Here is a 25,800-nt window from a genome sequence, read left to right on the forward strand (position 1 = left end):
GATAGTAACATCACCCACTGGGGAGGTAAAAAGTACCGCAAGCTTGTCCTGTACACAAAAAAATCATTGTATTATTAGATATACAGGGATAGTAACATCACCCACTGGGGAGGTAAAAAGTACAGCAAGCTTGTCCTGTACACAAAAATCATTGTTTTATTAGATATACAGGGATAGTTACATCACCCACAGGGGAGGTAAAAAGTACCGCAAGCTTGTCCCGTACACAAAAATCATTGTATTATTAGATATACAGGGATAGTGACATCACCCACTGGGGAGGTAAAAAGTACAGCAAGCTTGTCCTGTACACAAAAAAATCATTGTATTATTAGATATACAGGGATAGTTATATCACCCACTGGGGAGGTAAAAAGTACCGCAAACTTGTCCTGTACACAAAACTCAATTATATATGCATAACATAAATTATGTTTTTGTAACGTGTGTAATATGACTCCGGAAATGACGTCATAATCGAATTGGAAAAATCAATATGACATCATATCATTGTGAAGCAGAGGCAATTTTCATGGTTTCATAGGCGGCCAAGTGCAAAATATTTGTTTCAGATCACAATTATACAGTTTACTTTGTATATGATGAAAAGAATCTATCATTGGTTTCCATTCATATTAGATTTATGATATTCATTTTGGATCTTTTCTTACCTGTACCATAATATGAAGGGAAACTTATGACAGATCCTCTATACATACAGGGATGACCTCAGTTATAACAAGGACGTGTAATTGTTTTATGAACAGACTAATAAAACATAAACTCAAGGTGTTTGTAATATCAGGGCTTGTCTTAACTTTTGAAGAGGATTCCATGTGTTGTGATATTAAGGCCTAGCCATTCTTTTAAGGAATACTCAAAGTATTTCCAATATCAGGCGCAATCTTGTCTTTTGAGGGAGAAATGAAGGGATATTGATATCAGGCCTGATCTGTTCATATATATGAGGAGCATCAAAATCACATACGATCAATACTGTGTCCTGAATATGGAATCTTTACTGTTTTAACCTCAAGCAATACATCCCCATTAACAAATACACCTCAATCAATGTAATGAAGGTATTGATTAAAAGTATTACCCTGTTTTAACAGAGAACTTTAAATAGTATTTCCCCATTCGACAAAGTATATCTCAATCAGTGAAATGGAGCGATAGATTGAAAACTTGGCCTGAAACATAATTATGTATAGATACATATGCTCATTCGGGTTTAAAAACATGTTTCTCCTTTATTGCAGGATTTCACAAAATCTTGAATTAAATATTTTGGACTTTAGCTGAATTCTTTCTACAATACACTTTGCACTGTTTTTATTTGAAAGACCAGAGATCAACACGTCAACAGTTGGACAGGAGGGTTGGTGTACTTTATGTAGCAGTCATTAAACCCGTAGAAAAGTGATTAGATATATGTATGATGGACGATGATGTAGATTTAGTTACAGAATGGTGGGGATTAGTGTGGCGGAATTACCGACTACTAATCACTGCCTATCCTGTCTAATTAGCAATCTTCTTTACCTGAAATTGAAAGTGGCACCTGTGGGTGACAAACAAACACATTGGGTCCGACTCAGGCCTGGCCCAGGTGTAGTAATCAGGTACCCAGGCCTGGCCCAGGTGTAGTAATCAGCTTTGGTTGTGCTATAACACAGAATCCACCATCATCTTCTACTGGTGCACCAACTAAACACACCGTTCTTTATTGATGGGAAAATACCAGGCTTCCTCCGACGACAACCCTGATTACTGGTAAATGTTATCCGAGACACACGGACTACTTTATGATTTGTATCCCGAATGTTAATTTCATCGTGTAAGTGATTTCTCCTCACCTTCTTCAATAACCATTACACGTGTACGTTACTAGGACAGGCTGCTGTTAGTCAGATATGTACTTTATACAAAGCCATTCAATTTAAAATGAAATCTTAGTTCATTATTTTCAAGATACAAATAATGAAATGGAACAAATAATCTTGAGGATGCTTTTAGAGATCAACTAGGGAATATAATAAACTTTCAATACATCTCACTGATTACGCTTGCGCTGAAGGATACGATCTCTTGAAATCTAAGTTTGATTACATTCTTCTTGAAAGCAATACAATTACGGAAGATTTCAAGATAAAAGGTCATTTCAAAACTTTCCATATTTGGGCATAAATATAATCAACACCACATTTCAAGATAAAATCTCATTACAGACCTTCCCATATTTAGACCCAAGTGGAACCCATCACACCTCCAGAACTGTCCATACTTACTCCTACATACCTTGCTGTATTTGGACCTACATGTAGGCAAAAACAATGCAGGGACAATCGTAGAGGAAGTCATGGGGCCCAAGGCCCCTCAAACTGAAACCGGCCCCTTCTAATTTCCATTTTCTTTTAAATTACATATAATGACCCTTCTAATTTTTCATATTGAGTAAAAGAAGATTTCCACTGTTCTCAGCTCCAGGAATTCTCCTACAATGGAGCATTTCAAGATAAAATCAAACTCTAGAAGTTTCTGCAACTGTTAATTTTGATATCTGCTTTACCTGTAACCATTGGCGATTTCCTCAGTTATCTGGCTGGAGGGCGTGGCGCCGGTGGTGGTCGTGGTGGTGGAGGAGGAGGGAGCCTCTGCTGCTGTATCCTGAGAGGAGGCGGGGGATGATGGGGTCTGGGACTCCGGGATCGGCTGACCACTCTGATGATGTATGATTAATATACAATCAGCACATTTTTATTTACAATTTTACTTCATTTGGTTTTCATTGACATTTACATTTTTAGGATCTTACTTTCAAAGTGTGACTGTCCACAAGTATGATTTTCAGAAACCATCATAACAATTAATAATTGATAATTATAAATAATATTGTAATTAACATAATAATTAGCTTCATTGTAATCAAGATTTTAAATATAATAATTAGACCTTAAACCAAAACTTTCATGTTCTGTCATCATTGCACTTAACACTCACACCTTCATTTGCGAACATTTTCAAATTTCGATAAAATAGGAAGATCGGACTTGTTGTCTTTGATATGTACAGGTGACCTTGTATACTGACCTTTAACCTGATGTCAGAGCTGCTCTTGTCAAACCTGTAAAGAAACCCCAGAATGCTCAGTATATTTTATTACTTTCACAACGGTAATTTCTTAACAATTCATGTTTTATGACTGTACATGAATTTTTAATTCCAGACTTTGATACGCAAACTTAACTGTCTGATAAATGAGTCTCAACTGAATTTCTTGGATTAGATTTTTTATTATTAAAATCAAGTGGTTTTTTTACAGTTGGTTCTTTCTAAAATATTCTAGCAATATTCAAGAATTGAATTTTATCAAAATCAAGGTAAAATTGTATTACACTGTTGATTCTTTCTACAATATTCTAGCATATTCAAGAATTGAATTTTATTAAAATCAAGGATTTTTTTTATTACACTGCTGTTTCTTTCTTTGAAATTCCAGCAATGTTCATGTGAACTATACGCCTAGATTCTGTAAATATAGATACTCCACCCACCGCCTTTACTAGACTGTGGCATTCAGATCAGATAATATTCTGCTATTTTAAAGCGTTTGAAATTTAGTCTAATTGAGTGATAATTAATGATTATTTAGCCAGTGGAGATTCTATTTGACATCAGTATTGCTTTTCTGCACTCCTACGCGTGTGGCCGCGTGCCAGAACTTCACTCAACAGATCAACCACCACTCTGTCCTTTGTCATTCTAAACTCAAAATAGAATCCCAAATTTGTCATCATTTATCTGTAAGCATAGTTACAAAATAGCTGATCGGATTTTGATAACACTGCCAACATTACAGGTTCTGTAAAGGCTGCGAGTTTGATCCTGGAGAGAACATTAAGATTGAAAGGGAAACATAACAGAGATTTGCCTCCCAATATGTTTGGGGTTTATACAGAATTAATTTGCTGCAATTACCCGAGGTGGCTGTACGCCTCGCTGCTGGACGTGTGTTGGGTAATGATAGACAAGGTATTGTTAGTGTAGGGTGTTGTATATGGTGCCCCACCATGAGTAGGGAGCTCCCTTTCAAGGGCCGTGAATGAGTCCCCTATAGGGACGCTACGGCACACGCCATCATGTCAACACTCGACATAATTAAGGATCATTAAACCGGTTTAACACAGTGTTTGTTAAAAGTTTAAGCCCCATTCAATTTGATGAGATGATACAAGTGTTACAAGTATTTACAACAACAGACCATCTTGTTTTTCATGTCAAGTGTCAGCGCCCACTGTTTCCACACAACAGCCTTGGACACATATCGGCTGCAGCCAATGATCTGCGTCCCATTTCACTGGTCAGGCCAGTGAATAATGCTGAACATACGCGAGACTTAGTGGAGAATTTCTCACCATATACAGCTGGTGCCAGACTGACCACAGGCCTCCCTAGGCACACGCCCAAAGATGGACGTTTTACCAAATTATCTGACCACTGCTGTGTCATACTTCATTCAATCAGCCTGAGTCGACTGACCACCAAGAATTGTAAAAGTCTGATGTATTGCGTACAAGCTTTTCTATGTCTACTGGTAAATCCAACAGGGAACCCCATAGCCTACATCCTGTACTTTTACATCCTAGCTATACAAACCAAGAATGATTCCAGCTTTCTTCAACACAGATAATCAATTCAGAATATATTTTTTATTCATAATAACTACCTAGGCTTGTTACTTTAGTAAACATTATTTTTTAATTTTATTTGAGCTACTTTCACAAAAAAAAACATTTTATGTAACCTAAAATTTAAAGTAAAATAATTAAATCAATTTAGTTTTCATCTTTTTTTTTCATAGCAAAATCATTGTTTCTAATAAAGCAATACAACTGACAATTGTTTTTTGTGAGTGAATTTTCTAGAGAAATGTATTTATGATTTTTTTCATTTCACTATTTGCAAGCTCTCCATTGACTACTTGGTAGCTATTTATTTCAGCTTTAAATCACAAGAACAAACCCCATTCTCCTCACTGTAATGTACACCCGATCTTCAGATCAACGAACGTGTTTAGATTTATTACGGACAACAAGAAGATGAGGAGTTGAACCGTCAAAGGAACTTGTTTTACTGATGTCAAAATCTGTTGCCAATTAAGAATACTTCCTAATTGATCTTTATTTTGCCATTGTTTGAAGGACCATATATAAAACTCTGTCTCTCCTAAATCTATAGTGTCTCTTTAATTTTCCAATTCCGTTTGTACAATAATCATTGATAACGCACAGCCAAGTCACCATAAAACATATCTGCCCCACCCCCTAGTGAGGAGGTGGGGCAGTCTCTATTATAAACGAGGGTCTCCTTCTGTCCACCATAATTCCTTCTATGACCCCAACTCACAAAAGCGGAAAGAAATCAGAGAGATCACGACTTGAAAAGTGCATGGGAGTAGTCCTCCCCTTCATGCATAATTCAATCAAGATTTAATTTGTAGTTCCACCTTTCTTGATAAAATTATCACCCTAAGTGTGCTTTCTGATGAGTTAACACACAAAATTAGATTATCTATCAACTAACATAACCTAATGTTCACTTTTTTTTTTAAAGTTTAAATTTTTACGAGACAGTACGAAATTTATTTCACTTCCGCAGTTCACCTAGTTCAACTCCACTGGTAAGAATTCACGGTAGCCTTGGGGAAGTACAATGGACTCCACGCACAACAATGCTATGCTATTCTTCTCCACATGTTTCAATAATTCAATGGTGACATTTACATCTCGCTCTTGAAAGTCGATAAATGGTTGAAATAGGATTAAATTGTATCAGGTGTGATCATGGAAATTTTAACAAAAGATAATTATACAGATTGTATCAGAGAATTATTTTTTTAAATGTGTTTGATTTTTTTTTTTTTAATTTCCAACTTGTCATGAAATTATTAAATGGCTACTTTTTAAGCAAGTATATTATTTTCTAAATAAAATCAAAAGTTATGGATTTAAGGTACCAGGTAGATATTTAGTTTTTCATTAAATAGTAAACAATGTTAAATGATATTTCAATGCAGAAAATCAGTTAAATTTCCTTTCAATCCATTACATATTGAATGAGTAATTTTGATACACAACGGAAAAAAATTAAGAAAAGTTCTTCGGTTATTTTTGTTCATCAAAAATTTAATGAAAATCAGTGCCAAAGATCTTTTTGTATGCTATATTATTTTGTGTACTATAATAAAATGTAGGTGTGGAATTAATATTCAGATCGAAAATGTGACATTGGAGTTATCAAAAAAATACAATAATAATTTTGCTGTATAAAAAAGTTAGCCTATAGAGACATTCATTGCATAATGATCTTATTTACGAGATAGAAACAAAAATACCGGCAAGGCCACCAGCCTGAGTATCATAGCGGCCGAATTACATGTGCCATTTTATGACACGCCCCTCACAAAAAGCTTTTGTGCATGGAATTATTACACAGCAGATATGACTGTGATTGTAATGGCAATAGAAGTACTATCTGTAGGGGGCTGCCCGAGCAGAATGTATCCAACTGAGACACAAGCATACTAATTAAAATTTCATCAGTGTCAACGGTGCGTATAATTTCCTTTGACAAATGGATAAGTGGGCCAGCCCCCAAGTCAAGCGATACTCCCCAAGGTTTGCCTTTAATTTGCTTCTTAAATACTTGAAGGGCTAAGCAATTATGACCATTAGATTTAAATACTCTCATTGTGTAAATAAAAGCTTGCTTTCCATTAGGTGGCAAAGATGTCCGTCTTCGGAGACCTGGCTTATGCACTGAAGCATAAATTAATCTAAGTTCTTCTACACATTATAAGTGCCTTGGCTCGTCTTCTTGCACATTTAAAGTCAGGGGAGAGGTCGTGAGGACGGGTTTCCGTACAATGCTCTGTCCTCACCACTTCCCGCGAGGCTGTCCCAAGTATATTACCGTTATTATTGGTCGAGGACCATCCAGAAGTCACTCGACAAGACACAATAACTGGTAGAGGAAACTTCTCCGTAATGCACCAACTGTGTGTACAAGAACTATAAACAATGGGTTTCACACACAAGTAATAGTGACGAAGAAACATATTACACTTTTCTGATTCTTCTCTATTTATAGACCTGGCATCCTGGTTTCGTTTCCTGATAACGTTAACGTAAATGCCATCCTCCTTTTATTGTTGTCCCTAACAAGACAACTTCAACAAGGAAACACAGAGGTTGTACATTTAGCAGGATGACCAAATCACAATTTATACATCAATTTATTGGTTTTTTTAAATTTTATTTCTTTGACAGTTATCATGTAAAATCTTTAATTTCTTATATACATATTTGTTTGCATTCTAATGAATTGTCAACCAATCAGATATCACCTACCGGTATTTACCATAGCGTAAGTAATTATGTGCAGATTATTGTCATCATACCAAAAACAAACTTTGTTAAGAAAATATTTCAAACAATCCTGAGGAAACTATCAACCAATCAGAATTCAGCTGTTTTCCATAATGTAATAGATATTATTATTATGCATTGTTTTCCAAAGCAACCTGTATCACCCCGGAACATATCTTACGGAAAAGTTTGATGTGAATGGGTCTATAAATATTCCAGATAGCCCGCAGAGACAAAATGTTCCCCGACACACAGGACCACTTGTACAGTTCCCACTTGTAACCATTAGTACTAGAAGAGGATAACCTCAGATTCACTAATCAAATTCATTTACTAGTGATTTAGTTAAAAAGATGAACTCTTGTAAAATCACTCCTAGTACAGAGTGGGCACCAATAAAACAGACAAATGAATTTGAAATTTAAATGTTCAAACTATACTATATTATATTATTATCAGAATATTATATGTATCTAGTAATTTTTATTCATCATGTATAACTTCATATATATATCATGTGATTTATTGCTGCTGCCTTCTGTATCTGCAGGCAAAGGGCGAATAATAGACCCAACAAAACCATAAGGTGGTGTAAAAGGCTCCCAAAATGCTATACATGTTCTTATCTACCCCTATCACTTTCTTTTCTGAACTTGCCTCCCTTGGTCCCTTACCACATTAACAGGCCCTATAGCCTCAAAGACTGAGGATGCTACCACTAAAATTTGGTTGAGAAGTTAGTGAAGAAATATTGCTAAAAGCAAATAAGCCCATTTCACCACTTAGACCCCCAATCCCTCTCAAAGCTCTCATGAGGGTCAGCCCTTTTATTTGTATCACGTTTGATCCCCATGGCAGAAGGATGTTTCCACTGAAGTTTGGTTGAACTCCACTCAGTAGTTTGGGAGATTTTGTTTAATATAATAATTGTAGGACAGACAAGGGATGAAGCACAACCACATACGGTCATTGGGGCTACATTTATGTGTATTCTTAATCAGTGTTATGAATTATGTTCAATTATTAACTCTTCCAAGATAACCAAGTTTAGGTGTGGAATTAATATTCAGATCGAAAATGTGACAATTTGAGTTATAAAAAACATACAATAATAATTTTGCTGTCTAGAAAAAAGGTAGCATATAGAGACATTCATTGCATAATGATCTTATTTACGAGATAGAAACAAAAATACCGGCATGGCCACCAGCCTGAGTATCATAGCGGCCGAAATACATGTGCCATTTTATGACACGCCCCTCACAAAAGGCTTTTGTGCATTTTGGGATCCTTTTACATCACCATTTATGTGCATTCTTAATCAGTGTTATGAATTATGTTCAATTATTAACTCTGCCAAGATAACCAAGTTTAAAAGTTTACATAACTACAGAAACACTTCTGAAAGGAACACACTTTGTGCTTGCTGGTGACAGTATTATTACAAAATCAACCGGTATAAATTCATTTATATCCTGAAATTCAAGATCTATTGTCAAGAAGATGATGCAGAAATTAAAGCTGCATTTTGCACTACTTCTGTAGGAGTAACCATTAGCGATGTAGATAAGGATTTGTTGACAGTGTTTTGTGACGAAGCACATAAGCAGAACTGATGTTCTATAAGACGTGGCACGTATGTAAGGAAGTCCATTCTCCAAAATAGATGGTAATTCTAACAAATGCAACAACTTTTATGACTATGAGTCTGAGAGAAACCATAAAATGTTCCATCTTCCCACTGAAGTTGTAAAGCTGCGAGGCTCGGACTGCGAGACGTTTGAGTACCCAGTACCAATACAGCTGGTAACCGTAGTCAGCAAGATGTATGCTTCCCCAGTATTGCTTTATACAATAAACAGTGCAACAATAATCAAATATTTACAACACCATCACAATTTTGTCGAACCATTTCGGGCTGACCAATAAAATGGTAGGACCAAAAGTCATTTGGATTGCCAGAGAGGGAGATATTGAAACTGACTGGTACGCTGGGTTGATGGAAGCCCACTAGAACCGGATCATTTCCTCGTCCTCAATGATAGCCCTACAGGGACTTTAGTAATTTTACAAGTAAGACATAGAAATTGTGTGGAGTACCGAAGCTTCAATTTCTCTCTTCAACCCCAGCAACACTGCTCATAAATACTTAATCACTTAACAAGAAATAAATTTGTAATTCCCTGCCGTGTTGTTATACTGTAAGAACACACAACAAGAAAAGCCCTGCCTGACATATCTAGTGGGTTCCATTATAGCCAAACACTTCAGCGATACAGCGCGGGAGAAAATTAGCGGGCCAGGTGTGATTTCACTGAATAGCACAGGTTCCTGACAAGCTTTTCCTTACTACTATAATTTGTGGACAGGAGCGAGGCCATGTGGCTAAAACATAGGTAGTTAAACAATAAAACGGTAGGCTATACATCACGTAAACAACTCACCAGCCAATCACAATCAAAGTGAATTTCTTAATTGATAAAGACAAAAGGCTTTGTGACCAAAACCTGAGTAGTTAAAACGATAAGTTATATCGGCACAGCTCAGATAAAGACCTTCAACAGCCAATGAAATCATGTCAAGTATTTCTTTACCGATGAGGATAATAACTTTTGTGACCATACTGTAAGTATTAAATTGTCAAAACTGGAGGCTTTTCTGTAAAATTCAGCCCTCACAACCAATAGCACTGTCTCAACTAATTAAGCACTGTCTCAACTAATTAAAGAAGTATAACTTATAGATGGCGACACAGTAGGTAGAGTAGGTATAGTAGGTATAGTAGGTATAGTAGGTATAGATAGTAGGTATAGTAGGTATAGTAGGAATAGTAGGTATAGTAGGTATAGTAGGTATAGTAAGTATAGATAGTAGGTATAGTAGGTATAGTAGGTATAGTAGGGATAGTAGGTATAGTAGGGATAGTAGGTATAGTAGGGATAGTAGGTATAGTAGGGATAGTAGGTATAGTAGGGATAGTAGGTATAGTAGGGATAGTAGGTATAGTAGGGATAGTAGGTATAGTAGGTATAGTAGGTATAGTAGGGATAGTAGGTATAGTAGGGATAGTAGGTATAGTAGGTAGAGTAGGTAGAGTATGTATAGTAGGTATAGTAGGTATAGTAGGTATAGAAGGTAGAGTAGGTAGAGTAGGTATAGTAGGTATAGTAGGTAGAGTATGTATAGTAGGTATAGTAGGTATAGTAGGTATAGGAGGTATAGTAGGTATAGTAGGTATAGTAGGTATAGTAGGTCTAGTAGGTAGAGTAGGTAGAGTAGGTATAGTAGGCATAGTAGGTATAGTAGGTATAGTAGGTAGAGTAGGTAGAGGAGGTATAGTAGGTATAGTAGGTATAGTAGGTATAGTAAGTATAGTAGGTATAGTAGGTCTAGGAGGAGTAGGTATAGTAGGTATAGTAGGTAGAGTAGGTATAGTAGGGATAGTAGGTATAGTAGGTAGAGTAGGTAGAGTAGGTAGAGTAGGTATAGTAGGTATAGTAGGGATAGTAGGTATAGTAGGGATAGTAGGTATAGTAGGGATAGTAGGTATAGTAGGGATAGTAGGTATAGTAGGTATAGTAGGAATAGTAGGTATAGTAGGTAGAGTAGGTATAGTAGGTAGAGTAGGTATAGTAGGAATAGTAGGTATAGTAGGTAGAGTAGGTATAGTAGGGATAGTAGGTATAGTAGGTATAGTAGGAATAGTAGGTATAGTAGGTATAGTAGGTATAGTAGGGATAGTAGGTATAGTAGGGATAGTAGGTATAGTAGGGATAGTAGGTATAGTAGGGATAGTAGGTATAGTAGGTATAGTAGGGATAGTAGGTAGCGTAGGTAGAGTAGGTATAGTAGGTATAGTAGGTATAGTAGGTATAGTAGGTATAGATATACGACCTTCAGGAAACAAACGTCTATGCTAGACTTGACAAACTGTTCCAGGCAATAATACTTTAAATGTCAATATATTTTTGTGAACATTTTACCTACCTCCATTTTATCACCAAACACTTGGAGGTAATTTTTCTTTTAACGATACCTGAATGTGTGTCAGCCATAACAGATGAGTGAAATCGTGAGAAATACTGGAAGCCTTGGAAGATCATATTGTCTTTTTCCATAATCCATTCTCTTTTCATCACCTGTGCTGTTAACCTTAATACTTTCAATTGTATATCAGCGACAACTTCCAACTTGTTCCTGATAGTCAAGAAACTAGGTACCCTAAGACGCTGCTTCAACACCAAGAAAAGTAACTTGGCTCTATTTCAGTTTCTAGAAATTACAGATTAGGTGTACCAATCAATAGGTGTGTATTAAATCTTGTGTGGTGGAATATTCTGGAAAAAAATACAACATCCTTGTTTCCCCAGACATCAGTCAGATTGCTGTGTGTGAATCTAGAATGCCTGATAGGTACCACTTAGGATAAGATCACCTCTAATGTATACCTGAACCCTTGTTTCACACGTCTCCCCTTCACCACAAATGTTCATTTCATAAATATCTTATAGGTTTTGTTTTTAAAAATTTGCTAAAAACCAGTGTTCTAAGAAACCCCCGTATGAGGATCGCCCCCAAAACAGTTGATTGTACCCCCAGTTTTCCACAGTTTTTGCACAGCATGTATATAACTAAGTACCAAGGGAAACAGAATCCTGAAAATGTATCAAATGTATCAAATAAACCCCCAAATCTAAAATTCAGTGGGAACACTGAAATACTACCATAACTTTTAAATCCTCTTGATTTCCACTCCAGCTCCAGCTTTAGATGAGGAAGAAATCAAACTGCACAACTAAGATGTACTCACCATTTATCATACTTGTCCTTAGGGTTGTTGTCAAACTTGACCTTCCACTTGCCGTCAGTAGAGTTGACCTTGGCCACAACTCCCGGATACCTGTCACAATATTAATATATAGTTTAGTATACACAATTAACCTTGGTCACAACTCCCGGATACCTGTCACAATATGAACATAATGTTTAGTATACACAAGTAACCTTCGCCACAACTCCCGGATACCTGTCACAATATTAATATATAGTTTAGTATACACAATTAACCTTGGTCACAACTCCCGGATACATTTCACAATATTAATATACAGTTTAGTATACACAAGTAACCTTGGTCACAACTCCCATTGACCATTGTATCATATTTTATATATAAAATAGTGGAACTCTTCAGAAAGGCGTAGCATTGACTAAGTATTGAATTCTACATTGACTCAGTGTAGCACTCTTCAGAGAGGAGGTACATTGACTCAGTGTGGAACTCTTCAGAGAGGAGGTACATTGACCCAGTGTGGCACTCTTCAAAGAGGAGGTACATTGACCCAGTGTGGCACTCTTCAGAGAGGAGGTACATTGACCCAGTGTGGCACTCTTCAGAGAGGAGGTACATTGACCCAGTGTGGCACTCTTCAGAGAGGAGGTACATTGACCCAGTGTGGCACTCTTCAGAGAGGAGGTACATTGACCCAGTGTGGCACTCTTCAGAGAGGAGGTACATTGACCCAGTGTGGCACTCTTCAGAGAGGAGGTACATTGACCCAGTGTGGCACTCTTCAGAGAGGAGGTACATTGACCCAGTGTGGCACTCTTCAGAGAGGAGGTACATTGACCCAGTGTGGCACTCTTCAGAGAGGAGGTACATTGACCCAGTGTGGCACTCTTCAGAGAGGAGGTACATTGACCCAGTGTGGCACTCTTCAGAGAGGAGGTACATTGACCCAGTGTGGCACTCTTCAAAGAGGAGGTACATTGACCCAGTGTGGCACTCTTCAAAGAGGAGGTACATTGACCCAGTGTGGCACTCTTCAGAGAGGAGGTACATTGACCCAGTGTGGCACTCTTCAGAGAGGAGGTACATTGACCCAGTGTGGCACTCTTCAGAGAGGAGGTACATTGACCCAGTGTGGCACTCTTCAGAGAGGAGGTACATTGACCCAGTGTGGCACTCTTCAGAGAGGAGGTACATTGACCCAGTGTGGCACTCTTCAGAGAGGAGGTACATTGACCCAGTGTGGCACTCTTCAGAGAGGAGGTACATTGACCCAGTGTGGCACTCTTCAGAGAGGAGGTACATTGACTCGGTGTGGAACTCTTCAGAGAGGAGGTACATCAACTCGGTGTGGAACTCTTCAGAGAGGAGGTACATTGACTCGGTGCAAAACTCTTCAGAGAGGAGGTACATTGACTTGGTGTGGAACTCTTCAGAGAGGAGGTACATTGACCCAGTACATTGACCCAGTGTGGCACTCTTCAAAGAGGAGTTACATTGACCCAGTATGGAACTCTTTAGAGAGGAGGTACATCGACTCGGTGTGGAACTCTTCAGAGAGGAGGTACATTGACTCAGTGTGGCAATCTTCAGAGAGGAGGTACATTGACCCAGTGTGGCACTCTTCAGAGGGAGGTACATTGACCCAGTTTGGCACTCTTAAGAGAGGAGGTACATCGACTCGGTGTGGAACTCTTCAGAGAGGAGGTACATTGACCCAGTACATTGACCCAGTGTGGCACTCTTCAAAGAGGAGTTACATTGACCCAGTATGGAACTCTTTAGAGAGGAGGTACATCGACTCGGTGTGGAACTCTTCAGAGAGGAGGTACATTGACTCAGTGAATAACTTTTGGAAAACAGAATCATGTCACAGTAATGTATTATACATCCTTAATATACCTTGTTCACTTAAAATTTGCATTTCCTACTTCAAGTATAGGATTATTCTGATTTATAGCCCTATGTTAAATGCAATCATTTAAAATCTGCAGGAAGCCATTGCTACTATGAACACAAAGCCAATATTCATGTGCTGAAACCAATGACAAGTGTACTTAACTGTCCAACTTTTTAAATTAAGTTAAAGAAAATTGTTTTGTGAAAATTGTTTTTCAAGCTCTCAATAGTTTTTAGAAAAATATTAAAATATTCCTATATATATATCACTAAACTTCCAATTATTCGAAAGGAAGAGTAAGGTGACACTAAAATGCTGCTGTCGTGTTCTAGACAAGGAAGCCGGAATATATACCGATAAAAAACGTTTTATTATCATATCTATAGTTGTTATAGGCCAAACGTTCGTCTGGTTGATAACATATGGAACTGTTTCTGGCAGCTGAACTTTAAAACGTCTATCTTAATTTTACAGGTTTCATAGATCACAAAACAAGACTTAACTACCCAGAATGGTCGTTACATTTTTTAGTAATGAAACGGACCTGTACGACCTGTTAAGTTTCTGGGATATTGTATGAGGGAACAAAGGGTACGGTATAAACTGTGTTAAAGAGCAACACTTTAATTGATACTTTTAATTAGATGTTTATAGCACAGAATTTGTTTTCGTGCCATTTCTGGAGGACCTTTAATTCTGAATTCTTTGTATTCTGCTGAGGACCCTTGATTGGTAAACAAAACTGTGTAATTTATTACCATTCACAAACATGTAGGACCTTCATCTGTTAACTCTATTACCCAAACATGTCAGAAAACTCTATTACCCAAACATGTCGGAAAACTATATTACCCAAACATGTCAGAAAACTCTATTACCCAAAAATGTCAGAAAACTCTATTACCCAAACATGTCACAAAACTCTGTTACCCAAACATGTCAGAAAACGCGATTACCCAAACATGTCACAAAACTCTATTACCCAAACTTGTCACAAAACTCTGTTACCCAAACATGCCAGAAAACTCTATTACCCAAACATGTCAGAAACCTCTATTACCCAAACATGTCGGAAAACTCTATTACCCAAACATGTCTGAAAACTCTTATTACCCAAACATGTCAGAAAGCTCTATTACCCAAACTTGTCACAAAACTCTATTAGCCAAACATGTCGGAAAACTCTGTTACCCAAACATGTCAGAAAACGCGATTACCCAAACATGTCACAAAACTCTATTACAAACTCTATTACCCAAACATGTCAGAAAACTCTATTTCCCAAACATGTCAGAAAACTCTATTACCCAAAAATGTCAGAAAACTCTATTACCCAAACATGTCACAAAACTCTATTACCCGAACATGTCAGAAAACTCTGTTACCCAAACAAGTCAGAAAACTCTATTACCCAAACATGTCAGAAACCTCTATTACCCAAACATGTCAGAAAACTCTATTCCCCAAACATGTCGGAAAACTCTATTACCCAAACATGTCAGAAACCTCTATTACCCAAACATGTCAGAAAACTCTATTACCCAAACATGTCAGAAAACTCTATTTCCCAAACATGTCAGAAAACTCTATTTCCCAAACATGTCACAAAACTCTATTACCCAAACATGTCAGAAAACTCTATTACCCAACATGCCAGAAAACTCTATTACCCAAACATGTCAGAAACCTCTATTACCCAAACATGTCAGAAAACTCTATTACCAAAACTTGTCACAAAACTCTATTACCCAAACATGTCGGAAAACTATATTACCCAAACATGTCAGAAAACTCTGTTACCCAAACAAGTCGGAAAACTCTGTTACCCAAACATGTCAGAAATCTCTATTCCCCAAACATGTCACAAAACTCTATTACCCAAACAAGTCGGAAAACTCTGTTACCCAAACATGTCAGAAAACGCGATTACCCAAACATGTCACAAAACTCTATTACAAACTCTATTACCCAAACATGTCAGAAAACTCTATTCCCCAAACATGTCGGAAAACTCTATTACCCAAACATGTCAGAAAGCTCTATTGCCCAAACATGTCAGAAATCTCTATTACCCAAACAGGTCACAAAACTCTATTACCCAAACATGTCGGAAAACTCTATTACCCAAACATGTCAGAAAACTCTATTTCCCAAACATGTCAGAAAACTCTATTACCCAAGCATGTCAGAAAACTCTGTTACCCAAACAAGTCAGAAAACTCTATTACCCAAACATGTCAGAAAACTCTTATTACCCAAACATGACGCAAAACTCTATTACCCAAACAGGTCACAAAACTCTATTACCCAAACATGTCGGAAAACTATATTACCCAAACATGTCAGAAAACTCTGTTACTCAAACATGTCAGAAAACTCTGTTACCCAAACAAGTCGGAAAACTCTGTTACCCAAACATGTCAGAAAACTCTTTTACCCAAACATGTCACAAAACTCTATTACCCAAACTTGTCACAAAACTCTATTAGCCAAACATGTCGGAAAACTCTGTTACCCAAACATGTCAGAAAACTCAATTACCCAAACATGTCACAAAACTCTATTACAAACTCTATTACCCAAACATGTCAGAAAACTCTATTTCCCAAACATGTCACAAAACTCTATTACCCAAACTTGTCACAAAACTCTATTAGCCAAACATGTCGGAAAACTCTGTTACCCAAACATGTCAGAAATCTCTATTACCCAAACAGGTCACAAAACTCTATTACCCAAACATGTCGGAAAACTCTGTTACCCAAACATGTCAGAAATCTCTATTACCCAAACAGGTCACAAAACTCTATTACCCAAACATGTCGGAAAACTATATTACCCAAACATGTCAGAAAACTCTGTTACTCAAACATGTCAGAAAACTCTGTTACCCAAACATGACAGAAAACTCTATTACCCAAACATGTCAGAAAACTCTTATTACCCAAACATGACGCAAAACTCTATTACCCAAACAGGTCACAAAACTCTATTACCCAAACATGTCGGAAAACTATATTACCCAAACATGTCAGAAAACTCTGTTACCCAAACAAGTCAGAAAACTCTATTACCCAAACATGTCAGAAAACTCTATTTCCCAAACATGTCACAAAACTCTATTACCCAAACATGTCACAAAACTCTGTTACCAAAATATGTCAGAAAACTCTGTTACCCAAACATGTCACAAAACTCTATTACTCAAACATGTCAGAAAACTCTGTTACCCAAACATGACAGAAAACTCTATTACCCAAACATGTCAGAAAACTCTATTTCCCAAACATGTCACAAAACTCTATTACCCAAACATGTGAGAAAACTCTGTTACCCAAACATGTCAGAAAACGCGATTACCCAAACATGTCACAAAACTCTATTACAAACTCTATTACCCAAACATGTCAGAAAACTCTTATTACCCAAACATGTCACAAAACTCTATTACCCGAACATGTCAGAAAACTCTGTTACCCAAACAAGTCAGAAAACTCTATTACCCAAACATGTCAGAAAGCTCTGTTACCCAAACAAGTCGGAAAACTCTGTTACCCAAACATGTCAGAAAACGCGATTACCCAAACATGTCACAAAACTCTATTACAAACTCTATTACCCAAACATGTCAGAAAACTCTGTTCCCCAAACATGTCAGAAAACTCTATTACCCAAGCATGTCAGAAAACTCTGTTACCCAAACAAGTCGGAAAACTCTGTTACCCAAACATGTCAGAAAACTCTATTACCCAAACATGTCAGAAAACTCTTATTACCCAAACATGTCAGAAAACTCTATTACCCAAACTTGTCACAAAACTCTATTACCCAAACATGTCGGAAAACTCTGTTACCCAAACATGTCAGAAAACTCTATTACCCAAACATGTCAGAAAACTCTGTTACCCAAACAAGTCGGAAAACTCTGTTACCCAAACATGTCAGAAAACTCTTTTACCCAAACATGTCACAAAACTCTATTACCCAAACATGTCAGAAAACTCTGTTACCCAAACATGTCAGAAAACTCTTTTAACATGTCAGAAAACTCTATTACCCAAACATGTCACAAAACTCTGTTACCCAAACATGTCAGAAAACTCTTATTACCCAAACATGTCACAAAACTCTATTACCCAAACATGTCACAAAACTCTATTACCCAAACATTTTTTGTTTTTGTTCATTTTTATCATACCCCATAGTCTATGCTTCATTTGTTATATTTTTGTATCTCGAAATAATAACCGAGCTTTGTATGTCAATTTTTGCACGACTGAAACATGTTAGAACATTGTTGATTTTTTGTTGACACTTGTTATAAATATATATATCAAAGTATGATTTCAAAGGTTGAAGTAGCAATACACATATTATCTACACTTCTATTTGTTATAAAAGGACCAGGGAAAACTGGAGAAATCTGTTTATGTTCCAAGAGAAAAGTCTACAGCACTGAATGAAGCCCATGTATCACTTCCCAAAGCTACACTAAGTTCAAGGCCATGTGAAGCATACAGCTATTTATCAGACAATTTTGAATATTTCAACAACTCTGTTATCTCGGAGTTTGATAATCAATACCCTTCTGTATCTGACCACAACAGAAAGGATTGCCGCGGCTTTTTGCCTTGTCTCCATGTCTCTGTAACTAGTCAATTCTCTACAGCTAATGACTGGGAGACTCAAATTAAAATGGGCCTTGTGTTATTTGTAAAATTGAATTTGTCTAATTTTGAGTTGGCGGTCGTCCTGGGCGGCCTCATCCTTGACTCGGTTTCGCCTGCCGTGGTAGTATTAGTAGGGCAATGCTCTCATCTAGTTTTCATGACAAGCAACACTCCCAAAGTCTGGTCGTCACAAATCCATACATAACACTACATATCTTTGACAGGAAGAACACGTTAAAATCTTCACACTGCATCAGAAAAACTCCATCATATTTAGCATTTGAGGTTTACTTTAATTCTAAGATTTGTAAACCTTGACAGATATTTTAAAATGCTCGGATTGTTTTGCAGGTTATACCTAATATTTTGTTTTCCTATTCAATGCACTTATTTTTATTAATCTTCATCATTAGTAGAATGTATCCTTGCATCACAGTATGGGAGTTTAATTTGATTATAGCATTCAGACATTTTCAAGTATTATATAGGTATTAAGTTTTCAATTTATTGCTGTTTTTTTAATCAACACCAGTTATTTAAGAATGATTGACAATTGTGAGTGTGCCGGGTGGAATATATCTGGAGGATGAGAGAATACTAGAACAAATAAACATCCATGTGATATATTTCACCACAGCATACTCACAATATTTTCTGTCTCTTACTGACTTCTGTAACATATCTATTGTTTCATTGTTGTAAAGTGAAAACAAATTTTGCTTTACCTTAAAACATTAAGTTGTACACTTAGTAGTTCCAATTGCACTTGGTTGTAATTTGCATATATGGCCTCAATTTTTCACAAGGTTTATTTGGTCTTAGTTTGTTACTCTCAAGTTAGCTAAAACAATTGCAGACCCGTTTCAGAAATGCTCAAGAAAAGGAAACTATAAATGAAGTTGCATGTGTTTCTACACAGTGGTTTCCCTTGTATCCCGTGGGTGATGTCATAAGGAAAGTAAAATCAATAGGCTTTCGTATTACAGGTCTTGTACTGACCTACAGAGACCAGAGTTGGTTGCGTACAGACACATAACTCCCAAGGAACTAACCCAGTACACGGAGCCCCGTCGTCTATACGGGCTCCGAGTCAGCGGTGATTGGGAACTAACAACATGACAGTGTAAGATGTAACGGCCCATGTAAGTCAGTACGAGGACCTGTAACGTCTATATAGTCAGTACGAGGACCTGTAACGTCTATATAGTCAGTACCAGGACATGCAACGTCTATATAGTCCGAACAAGGACCTGTAACATCTATATAGTCAGTACGAGGACCGGTAACATCTATATAGTCAGTACGAGGACCTGTAACGTCTATATAGTCAGTACGAGGACCTGTAACGTCTATATAATCGGTACAAGGAACTGTTACCTCTATATAGTCAGTACCAGGACCTGTAACATCTATATAGTCAGTACGAGGACCTGTAAGATCTATATAGTCAGTATGACAACCTGTAATGTCTATTTAGTCAGTACAAGGACCTGTAACGTCTATATAATCAGTACAAGGACCTGTAACATCTATATAGTCAGTACCGATATAGTCAGTACGAGGACCTGTAAGATCTATATAGTCAGTATGACGACCTGTAATGTCTATATAGTCAGTACGAGGACCTGTAACGTCTATATAGTCAGTACGCTGTAATGTCTATATAGTCAGTACGAGGACCTGTAAAGTATATATAGTCAGTACCAGGACCTGTAACATATATATAGTCAGTACGAGGACCTGTAAGATCTATATAGTCAGTACGAGGACCTGTAAGATATATATAGTCAGTATGACGACCTGTAATGTCTATATAGTCCGTACGAGGACCTGTAACGTCTATATAGTCAGTTCGAGGACCTGTAACGTCTATATAGTCAGTTCGAGGACCTGTAACGTCTATATAGTCAGTCCGAGGACCTGTAACGTCTATATAGTCAGTTCGAGGACCTGTAACGTCTATATAGTCAGTCCGAGGACCTGTAACGTCTATATAGTCAGTCCGAGGACCTGTAACGTCTATATAGTCAGTACAAGGACCTGTAACGTCTATATAATCAGTACGAGGACCTGTAACATCTATATAGTCAGGTATGAGGACCTGTAACATCTATATAGTCAGTACCAGGACCTGTAACATCTATATAGTCAGTACGAGGACCTGTAGTCTATATAGTCAGTACGAGGACCTGTAACATCTATATAGTCAGTATGAGGACCTGTAACATCTGTATAGTCAGTACGAGGACCTGTAACATCTATATGGTCAGTACGAGGACCTGTAACGTCTATATAGTCAGTACAAGGACCGGTAACGTCTATAAAGTCAGTACGAGGCCCTGTAACGTCTATATAGTCAGTACGCGGACCTGTAACATCTATATAGTCAGAACGAGGACCTGTAACATCTATATAGATCTGTATAGTCAGTACGAGGACCTGTAACTAACGTCTATATAGTCAGTACGAGGACTTGTAACGTCTATATAGTCAGTACGAGGTCCTGTAAAACTATAGTCAGTACGAGGCCCTGTAACGTCTATATAGTCAGTACGAGGACCTGTAACATCTATATAGTCAGTACGAGGACCTGTAAAGTCTATATAATTGGCACAAGGACCTGTAACGTCTATATAGTCAGTACGAGGACCTGTAAAACTATAGTCAGTACGAGGACCTGTAACGTCTATATAGTCATTACGAGGACCTGTAAAATCTATATAGTCAGTACAACGACCGGTAACGTCTATAGTACCAGGACCTGTAACATCGATATAGTCATTATGAGGACCTGGGACATCTATATAGTCAGTCCGAGGACCTGTAAAACTATAGTCAGTAAGAGGAACTGTAACGTCTATCTAGTCAGTACGAGGACCTGTAGAATATATAGTCAGGACGAGGACCTGTAAATTCTATATAATCGGCACAAGGAACTGTAACGTATATATAGTAAGTACGAGGACCTGTAACATCTAATATAGTCAGTACGAGGGCCTGTAACGTCTAACTAGTCGGTATGAGGACCTGCAACATCTATATAGTCAGAACAAGGACCTGTAACGTGTATATAGTCAGTACGAGTACCTGTAACGTCTATATGGTCAGTACGAGGACCTGCAGTCTATATAGTCAGTACAAGGACGGGTAACGTCTATATAGTCGGTACGAGGACCTGTAACGTATATATAGTCAGTACGAGGTCCTGTAAAACTATAGTCAGAACGAGGACCTGTAACATCTTTATAGTCAGTACGAGGAGTCAGTACGAGGACCTGCAGTCTATATAGTCAGTACTAGGACCTGTAACGTATATATAGTAAGTACGAGGACCTGTAAGATCTATATAGTCAGTACCAGGACATGCAACGTCTATATAGTCAGAACGAGGACCTGTAAAACTATAGTTAGTACGAGGACCTGTAAAACTATAGTTAGTACGAGGACCTGTAAGATCTATATAGTCAGTACCAGGACATGCAACGTCTATATAGTCAGCACGAGGACCTGTAACATCTAATATAGTCAGTACGAGGGCCTGTAACGTCTAACTAGTCGGTATGAGGACCTGCAACATCTATATAGTCAGAACGAGGACCTGTAACATCTAATATAGTCAGTACGAGGATAGTCAGTACGAGGACATGTAACATCTATATAGTGTAACGTCTATATAGTAAGTACGAGGACCTGTAACCTCTATATAGTCAGTACGGGGACCTGTAAAGTCTATATAGTTGGCACAAGGACCTGTAACGTGTATATAGTCAGTACGAGTACCTGTAAAACTATAGTCAGAACGAGGACCTGTAACATCTCTGTAACGTCTATATAGGCAGTACGAGGACCTGTATATAGTCAGTACGAGTACCTGTAACGTCTATATAGTCCGTACGAGGACCTGTAACCTCTATATAGTCAGTACGTGTTACCTCTATATAGTCATTACCAGGACCTGTAACATCTAGTCAGTACGAGGACCCATCTATATAGTCAGTACCAGGACATGCAACGTCTATATAGTCAGTAGGAGGACCTGTAACATCTTATATAGTCAGTATGACAACCTGTAATGTCTATTTAGTCAGTACAAGGAGTCAGTACGAGGACCTGTTCTATATAGTCAGTACGGGGACCTGTAAAGTCTATATAGTTGGCACAAGGACCTGTATCGTCTATATAGTCAGTAGGAGGACCTGTAACATCTATATAGTCAGTACGAGGACCTGTAACGTCTATATAATCGGCACAAGGACCTGTAACGTCTATATAGTCAGTACGAGGACCTGTAACGTCTAACTAGTCAGTACGAGGACCTGTAGTCTATATATAGTCAGTACGAGGACCTGTAAGATCTATATAGTCAGTACGAGGACCTGTAAAGTCTATATAATCGGCACAAGGACCTGTAACGTCTATTTAGTCAGTACGAGGACCTGTAACATCTATATGGTCAGTACGAGGACCTGTAACGTCTAAATAGTATGTATGAGGACCTGTAACATCTATATAGTCATCAGTACAAGGACCTGTAACGTCTATATAGTCAGTACGAGGACCTGTAGTCTATATAGTCAGTACGAGGACCTGTAATGTCTATATAGTCAGTATGAGGACCTGTAACGTCTATATAGTCAGTACAAGGACCTGTAACATCTATATCGTCAGTACGAGGACCTGTAACGTCTATATAATCGGCACAAGGACCTGTAACGTCTATATAATCGGCACAAGGACCTGTAACGTCTATATAGCCAGTACGAGGACCTGTAACGTCTATCTAGTCAGTACGAGGACCAGTAACGTCTATATAGTCAGTATGAGGACCTGTAGTCTATATATAGTCAGTACCCTGCACTGTCTAAATAGTAAGTTCAAGGACCTGTAACGTGTATATAGTCAGTACGAGGAACTGTAGTCTATATAGTCAGAACGAGGACCTGTAACATCTATATCGTCAGTACGAGGACCTGTAACATCTATATAGTCAGTACGAGGACCTGTAACATCTATATAACGGGGCTTTACTTACCATTTACCACTCACTAGTGCCTCCACCTTGGTCCCAATCTCAGCTGAAACAGAAATACAGAAAACGGTAAAAAAATGAACCTGTTAAACAAGACCACAATTGTTGATTTCATGACATAGCTACATTCCAAAGGTTATTATGGTTATATCTTGTCAAATGAATGCAATAAATGTTTCACATTGAAAATTTTTGATTAAAACATACTAGTTATCTAGTTTTCATAATATTAACTATACACTTCAAATATTGCATTGCAACTTCAGTTTTGAAAACTAGATTGACTGTTTCAACTCCTATTGTGAACACTTTCATCTCTGATGATGCCTTCCGGCAACTTTGTTTGAATCTTGGGAAACTCATATCCAATGGCACCACCAGGCTGTGGTGAATTAAAATGCACAAAAAACATCATAAGCTAAATGCATTATAATGTTTCATTAAATTGAAATAGCTTTAAGTTAACATCTTGTTGATTACCAGCATTTTTCACCAAGTTAACACCATTTTTTATTAGCCGTATTGAATATTTAGTACAAAAATCAACTTTTCATATGACAAGATTATAAATTTCATAAATGTTCTGCTCGTTAGGTGATGAGAGCTCCGAACAAACATATTAAGAACATATATCAAGCCAGTCACAAACAATAAAGGTAAAATATGTCTTTTGTAAATCTAGACATTGATTACAACTGTTTTACATTGCCATCGTGAAACATTTTCAGATTTCAGGTATATGTATATTTTGGATTTGAAATGTTGTTTATGTATTGAAAACACACACATGTAGCACACATGTAGAATGTTTGATTCTGTCTGTACTCTCTGGTGACAAGGTTTGATTTGTTTGAGGTGAGGTCCTGATAATGGTACAAAAAGAACCGGTAGAGCTTAATGGTGATGATGTAATCAGTACAGAGAAACAATAGCCACACAAGTCAGCAGATCAATGACACACAAGTCAGCTGATCAATGACACACGAGTCAGCTGATCAATGACGCATGAGTCAGCTGATCAATGACACACGAGTCAGCAGATCAATGACACACGAGTCAGCAGATCAATGACGCATGAGTCAGCTGATCAATGAAGCATGAATCAGCTGATCAATGACGCATGAGTCAGCTGATCAAAGACGCATGAGTCAGCTGATCAATCAGAGTATGGTATGTTGATTTATTATGCACAGATTTAACTCAACTTCAAACTGAGCATTAATCACTTTGTATATTGGACCTGTTGATCATCTGATGAACTTAAGTGTAGACACTGACCAATCAGAGTATAGTATGCTAATTATGTGAAGATTTCTATCTTTGTCTTAGTCTCTGTATATTGGACCTGTTTATCAAATTATGAACTGAAGTGTAGATGCTGACCAATCAGAGTATAGTATGCTAATTATGTGAAGATTTCTATCTTTGCGTTAGTCTTTGTATATTGGACCTGTTGATCATCTTATGAACTTAAGTGTAGACGCTGACCAATCAGAGTATAGTATGCTCATTATGTGAAGATTTCTATCTTTGCGTTAGTTTTTGTATATTGGACCTGTTTATCATCTTATGAACTGAAGTGTAGACGCTGACCAATCAGAGTATAGTATGCTAATTATGTGAAGATTTCTATCTTTGCCTTAGTCTTTGTATATTGGACCTGTTTATCATCTTATGAACTTAAGTGTAGACGCTGACCAATCAGAGTATAGTATGCTAATTATGTGAAGATTTCTATCTTTGCCTTAGTCTTTGTATATTGTAAATGCTTAAAGTTCATTTAAGATTGAATGCTATTTAATAACTTATCTTGCGAAAATGAAAGTGTGGACAAAATGACAAAGGGACTCTTCCAATGCATTATGTACCATAATATGTCCCCTCAAATCTTCTGAAGGTGCATTTTTTCCTGTGAGATACATGTCTTATAATAATTGCTGCTATAAAAATCTTATTTGCAATATATACAAAAGAATTATTTA

At 37.5% G+C, this 25,800-nt stretch overlaps 1 protein-coding gene across 2 annotated transcripts in view; it reads right to left on the reverse strand.

Moving 5' to 3' along the window:
- The window catches only part of LOC110448141 (MORC family CW-type zinc finger protein 2-like), an 82,511-nt gene that overhangs the window by 17,030 nt on the left and 39,681 nt on the right, over nucleotides 1-25,800 (reverse strand). For both annotated transcript variants that reach the window (XM_021494221.1, XM_021494222.1), the window contains exons 23-26: nucleotides 23,822-23,864; nucleotides 12,241-12,330; nucleotides 3,094-3,127; nucleotides 2,573-2,724 (exon numbers count right to left, since the gene is read on the reverse strand). In XM_021494221.1, the coding sequence (XP_021349896.1) occupies nucleotides 2,573-2,724; nucleotides 3,094-3,127; nucleotides 12,241-12,330; nucleotides 23,822-23,864 (319 nt within the window). The remainder of the gene's footprint in view (nucleotides 1-2,572; nucleotides 2,725-3,093; nucleotides 3,128-12,240; nucleotides 12,331-23,821; nucleotides 23,865-25,800) is intronic.

This window comes from Mizuhopecten yessoensis, unplaced genomic scaffold, assembly GCF_002113885.1.
Source record: "Mizuhopecten yessoensis strain PY_sf001 unplaced genomic scaffold, ASM211388v2 scaffold3853, whole genome shotgun sequence".
Lineage (NCBI taxonomy): Eukaryota > Metazoa > Mollusca > Bivalvia > Pectinida > Pectinidae > Mizuhopecten > Mizuhopecten yessoensis.